This window comes from Ceratina calcarata, unplaced genomic scaffold (assembly GCF_001652005.2).
Source record: "Ceratina calcarata isolate Rehan_Ccalc_2016 unplaced genomic scaffold, ASM165200v1 scaffold1096, whole genome shotgun sequence".
Taxonomy (NCBI): Eukaryota; Metazoa; Arthropoda; class Insecta; order Hymenoptera; family Apidae; genus Ceratina; species Ceratina calcarata.
The window spans coordinates 2,670-9,049 of NW_017131870.1; the positions used below are offsets into that span (position 1 = coordinate 2,670).

General features: G+C 45.0%; 1 protein-coding gene across 1 annotated transcript; it reads right to left on the bottom strand.

Annotated features, from left to right (window-relative positions):
• Window positions 1-3,653: 3,653 nt before the first annotated feature.
• Window positions 3,654-4,805, bottom strand: LOC108632659 (uncharacterized). The gene has a single exon (XM_018037355.1). It carries the CDS (start codon window positions 4,803-4,805, stop codon window positions 3,654-3,656), a length of 1,152 nt encoding a protein of 383 aa, XP_017892844.1.
• Between the last annotated feature and the right edge of the window lie 1,575 nt (window positions 4,806-6,380).

Below are 6,380 nucleotides of genomic sequence, written 5' to 3' on the forward strand. Positions count from 1 at the left end.
CTGAGCGAGAGCGACCCGGGGGTAGTGCCGGATTCGAACCGGCTAAAACCCCGCGATGATCCTTTGAAGGCGCATCGGGAACGGTTCGGGACCCCTTTCGGATTGCTCCGAAACCTTCCCGCGCTTTTTTCCTAAGGAAAATCTCCTGTTAAACTTCTCAAACCCACGTGGGGAGGTGCATACCTATTATTTCTCTCAAACCGTAAGGGAGAAGATCAAAAAATTGTTAATACTTCGAACGGGATCATACGTTCGAAATTCTCGTTCCCGGGTAATCCATTCATAACTGGATTCATACCTTTTGTCGTTTCGTGTACGAGTGGTACGTCGTGACATAATAAAATAGTGATTTTCCACAGTTGTGTGTAGTCAATAGTTACGTTACTTATAATAAATAGATACATGATTAATTTACGGTTAAATACGCGGTTACATTGGTGTTTTCCGATTGAAATACGTAGTAATACCTTGTCTACATGACTTCGCTTTTATTTTTATCGACAGAATTTCCGGTGCCGTATGTACACCATTATTTTCGCACACGAGTGTACACTTTTGATGAAAAGGCGCCTTGTTGGCGCTCTCCTGCCGGCTGTGCGTATCAATGAGCGAGATCAATGGGCAAAATGGCGGCTGTTACGGAGTGCGCGTTACGCTGAGTTACTTTATCGTACGAATTGCTGTGTGAGTTTGTATTATTTTCGTTTAGGAAACTTTGTGAGTGGTGTTGTGAAATTATGATATCAGTGTTTGCCATCTCGTATGTACGGTGGCAGCATTCCTTCGTTCGGTTTCCCTTCGCGCTTCCCTTATTCTCTCGTGATTCTCTTTGGTACGCATTACCGTTTCACAGAAATCTTTATAGGCTTCTCAGTTTTCAGAAGAGTTTAGAATTGCATGTATTGTATCCGCTAGGTTGAATAAGCGTCCTGTTGTTTTATAGAGTTTTTCTCTTTCCTCTGTCCACGCTGGGCAGACGAAAGCAGTGTGCAGATTGTCGTTCCTAACCTCGTCACAATGGTGACATTTGGGTAAGGTTTCTTTCTTTATTCTGTTTAGGAAGTTTCCAAAGCAGCCATGTCCTGATATTAGTTGAGTCATTCGGTAAGATAGGTTGCCGTGGGAACGAGTAACCCATCTCTCGAAATTCGGGAGGATTGCCTTTATCACCTTTTGGTTCTGGCTGTTCGAGCGTTGGAGTGTCTCATGCCAGGTATGTAGGATTTCCATTTCTTTCTTTTTTTAATCTATTTCTTTCATTTTGCATGTTCATGGTTACATCTGGATTCATGGCACGGGTGAGCCCGTAGAATTTGTCGTGCACTCTGATGAGTATGCCTACGGGAGGAGTGCTTGCGAGCAGAAACACCGCTTGTGTGGCTATTGATTTATATCCTCTTATTACTCTAAGAGCCATCTTTTTTTGTTCTGTAATTAGTTGCTTCATTAGTTCGTTGTTTTTCAGAACTTCATTGGCCCATATATGGCACCCGTATAGGACCATCGAATTGAAGGAGTTCACATATAGTCTCCTTACTTCTTCCCGAGGGCCTTCCAGATTCGGCAGTATGTTGGAGAGCACATTTACGTATCCTCTCAGTCTTGGAATTAGATTGTTTATATGCTGGGTGAAGGTTAATCCTTCATCCAGGATTACTCCGAGGTAACGCATTTCTGTCTTCATAGGTATGTTGGTACCATTTATTTTTATTTTCTTCATTTCCTCGCCGATTCTCATGTTTCTCGGGTGGAAACAGGTGACCGTTGTCTTGTTTGTAGCTACTTTTAACCCTATTTTTTCGATTTTTTTTAGGATGTTCCAGGTAGCAACCTCTGCTCTGCTGATGGCTCTTTCGATCGTCTTACCGGAAGCGGTTACTATTGTGTCGTCCGCATATCCTGTGATCTGCATGTTCTCTGTTTGTGTGGTACGTAGGACCTCGTCGTAGCCGAGGTTCCATAAGGGGGCTGCCAGTGTGGAGCCTTGGGGCACGCCGCATCTCATTGTTTTTGACAGGATATTGCCGTTTGCATCTATTGTCATAACCTTTCTCCCAGTAAGGTAAGTTGCTATAATTTCTATTAGGTATACGGGAAACTTCCTTTTCTTCATCGCTTTAATAATTGCGGGCCATGGTAGTGAGTTAAAGGCATTGCTAATGTCTATGCTCACTGCGACCACGCATTTATTATCTCGGATGCCGCTGTCGATGAAGTTAGTAACTCTTTTTATAGCGTCAATTGTTCCTTTTTTCTTTCTAAAACCAAACTGGCATTGTGCAATGGCGTCAGGGTTATCGTTACATATTTTTTCTATCCTGTTCCCTAATATTCTTTCGAATAGTTTGCTTAGGTCATCAAGTAGGCAAATTGGTCTATATGCTGATGGGTCGTTTATCGGTTTCCCCGGTTTACTTAGCAGGACTAGTTTTGCTGCTTTCCAACACGGTGGGAATGTTGTCTGTTTCAGGCATTCGTTGAAGATGTTTTTAATCCGTAGTTCTAGTATGTCGGTCGACATACTGATCACCTGAGCCGGTACACCCTTTGGGCCAGGAGCTGTCTTTTTTTGTTCATTTTTTCGGTGCTTTCCTTGATTTCCTCGGTGGTGACTTCCCATTCTTCACACCATTCTCTGGATGAGATTGGTGGTGACCAGTGTTGGTTTTCTGGAAAGAGGGTGTCTATTACTTTCTTCAGTAACTCTGGTTTCATGTTTTCCGTTGTTTATTTAAAAAAAGAAGCCCAAAAGAATGATTCTAACAATACGAAAATTATACAATAAAGTCAGGGAGGCCTCCTCCAGAGTCGTGGCCACACGTCACCGGACCCGTCCTCTGATTATTGCTGAGGGCTGTAAATGAAAAATATCCGCAATGGAATTAGCACACGACGACTCGTGTGGAACAGTGCTGTTACGAATATTCAATTCGTAACAGCGAAGAAGCTAGATGATACACGAGTAGAGCACAGCTCTGTACCTCGGTATTTGCTCGAGTTCTTCGACCGATACCTCGGGAGACTCGAAATGGTGTAAGCACTCCGAGTATCGTCCTCGGTTACACTTGGATGATGCAGAACGAAGCTGCAGTGAGCCTTGCGACGGACACGTCGTACCACGTGGCGCACCAAGTTAACTATTCAATTCCTTATCGTGGGAATTCGGTATTACGGCGTTAAAACCGCTTGACCGACGAGCCGTTATTTACAACATTACGTCCACACGGACGCTTGGTTGTACGACTGCCCACAGAACGATAGCCGGTAGGACGTCACACAGGACGTATGTACCTCTTGGCACTAATCTTAACCCGGATACAATAGAAATTGCAGAGCGGGCATCAGCGGTAACGACCCGCACAAGAAGCTGTTCCTTACACGACGTCTCGCAAAGAGATCCGACTTTTAATCGTACGGACTCGTAAGGAGAGCGAGCTCGATCCAAGTGTCGAACGATCGAGAGATTCTTTCCGAAGGAACCACCTTCGAGAATCTACAGGGAAATGAGAAAGAGCGTGAGAGACTTACGTCTCCGGTCAAGCGTCGGCGAATCGAAACTCAAACCGACAGACCGGCTGATCTACCTCAGTCTCACGGTAACTGAAATTCTGAAGGCGAATAGACGGAATTACTCGACGTCTGTTTATCGCCGTTTAGAATATAAATTCGTCAGCGGAAACACTTCCGCTGCACGAATATGCCCTGGTCGAGCAATTGTCCCTCATTTTTTTCGTCCACTTATAGGGCTTGCCCCATGGGTCATTGTCTAAAGTTTCGAGTAACCTTTTCCAAGTTTGTCGTTTTGCTGCCATTATAGCTTTTATTAAGTGCAATTTCGCTTCCTTGTAGTGTTCGTATTTCATCTGTGATTCGTCCGTGTTCTGATTTTGTTTCTTTCTCGACTTTTGCCAGGTTCTCCTCTTTCTCTGGCAATCCTGTCGAAGAGTTGATAGTTCATCGTTCCACCAGTCATTTGGTGGTTTTGTCGAGAGCATTTTCTTTTTAGGCATTGAAAGATTACATGCTCTCGTAAGGGCGTCTTCTAACTTATTTATTTCTTCTTTCAGGTTTATTTGGTTGGCTCTTTTGGGGTTCCACGTTTCTATGAGGAGGAGCGCTTTGCAGAGGTCAGAGTCAAATTTTTTGACGTTCCACCTTGGGAAGTACTGTGAACTCGTGTTTTTCATGTTTCCTGGGGCTGACTTGTCGTAGCGGACGGACATGGATATGTAGGCATGATCCGAGAGTGTTTCGACACCTTCCTGAACCTGCCAGTCGTATATTCTTTTCCTTGCTTCCTCGTTCGCCCACGTTATGTCCACTATTGACGAACCGTGTTGCCTAATGCACGTCGGGGCGTTCCCTCTGTTTATTAGGAAGAGCCTATTCGTGCCAGCCCATCTTTCAAGAGTTTTTCCTTTTGCGTTGTTTTTCTTACTTCCCCATTTTTTATTGTGGGCATTAAAGTCTCCTCCAATAATTATTGGGGTTCTATAGTTTTCTTTCCTCAAGGTCTTGTTTATCTTTTTAAGGTATCGTTCGAAGGCTAGTGGGGTGCCATTTGGTGAGAAGTAGCATCCCCCAATCCGGAGATGCTGGTTGCCTACGAGGACGAAACCGTCAAAAGAGCTTATTACCTGGAACGAGGACGCTAGGTCGTTGTTGTTAACGAAAATCGCAGCTAAACCGCTTGGATCGGAAATCCAGTTTTTCCCTGGATTTCTCCTCGGTTCGCTGATTATTCCGATGTCTGTTTTAGTTTCGTCACAGCGCTGTACGAGCAGCAAGTGTGCGGCGTGAGACATGTTTAAATTAGATTGTATTATTTTAATGTCCATTATGTTGCTTTTTGGTTTAAGTTGGTTTTTTCATTACTTGTTTTCTCCTTTTCAGGTACGTCGAGTGTCACGATGGCGGTTACTCTATTACCTTCCATGTTGGAAGTCGTCTCTTGGTTCGGAACAGGTACGTTCTTCGTTACGTTGGCGTTATTTTCATTCTTGTCTTTTCTATTCCTTTTTTCGTTAGGAATAGTTGCCTCTTTAAACTTGCGCAGCTTGGCGCAAGCCATGCTACCCATTCTGTGGGCGGATGGGAGCTTTTCATCTTCGCAAAGTCTGCACGTCATAGTGGAGGCACAGCAGTTCCTTGCAGTGTGGTCTTTGCTGCCGCATTTGTAACACCAGCCAGACCTATCGATGGGGTTCTTGCATGCTCCGCTAACATGCCCGAAGTCCCAACATCTATAGCATTGGAGAGGTCTGGCTTCGGCTTCAGTAACCTTTGCGTCTGACCATCCTATTTTTATTCTTCCTGCGGTGATCAGTTTGAGAGCAGTTTCTCTTCTGCAGCTAATTGAAACGGAGCTGGTGCCTCTCGCGTTCCGGCGAATTGTGCCGACTTTAATAGTTTGGTCTGGGCCGGTGTCTCTTTTTACCGCCTCGATAATGTCCTCTTGCGTGATTGAACAGTCCATTCCGAGGATGATTATTTCCTTTTGTTTCAACGGGCGGGTAACCCTGATCTTTTTTCCCTCAACAATTTCCGTTAGTTTCTTGGCCAGAATCTCGGTATTCTTGTCCATATTTTTCCCTGGAATCTCAAGGATGAGACCGCCGTTGAGTGAGGTTCTTGGTCTCACACCCTCGATTCCCAGTTCTTGGATGTTAATTTTTTCTCTTGCCATTTTCATAATATCAGCAAAGTCGATATCACATCCTTCTTCTTTTATAATATGTATTACAGCACGGTCTTTATTTATTCTTGTCGTCGTTTTCGTTTTGTTGGCCGAGTTCTTGGCATTGCTCTTCCTTTTTCTCCCTACCACTTCCGACCATTTCGTTGTGACCGTCTCTGCTGGGACGCACAAGTTGTCTTCTGGTCTCGCGGTGGAGGTTTTGTCATTTTTAGTATTGTTTAAAAATCGAATATTAATTTCATGAATTCGATTCGCGGTTCGGTCATTAGCACGGCCTTCGGATTGAGGTTTTTTCTCCGAAGGTAGAAATCGAGCTAACCGCGAGAACAATAACATATCGGTGCTCGACGACCTCCGGAGCGAGTGTTTATCGCGACACGCGCCGGATTGCGCGGCAAAAAACTGCACGGAGGATCGTTGCCTTCCCGCGATCGAAGTCAATGCCCGACCGGTAACGGATCGGAGAATTCAAATTTGGATATGCAGAGTGGGAAAAGGAATAAGAGCGAGTGAGAGAGCGGATCGGCGCGACTCTTCTACGCTACGCGCCGAGGTCGGTGTCCGAGCGTTAGATCGTCGATTCCGCCTGAGTCAACGACGGATTGTCACGGTGCGAACATCGCGAAAAAGTAGTTCGACTCGCGAATTAAGACGTAGTGAATCGCCGGTTTGGCAAGACGTA

Bases quoted from the DNA above. Each gene is read 5' to 3' on its own strand.
- LOC108632659 (XM_018037355.1), bottom strand. From the start codon at position 4,805: ATGTCTCACGCCGCACACTTGCTGCTCGTACAGCGCTGTGACGAAACT.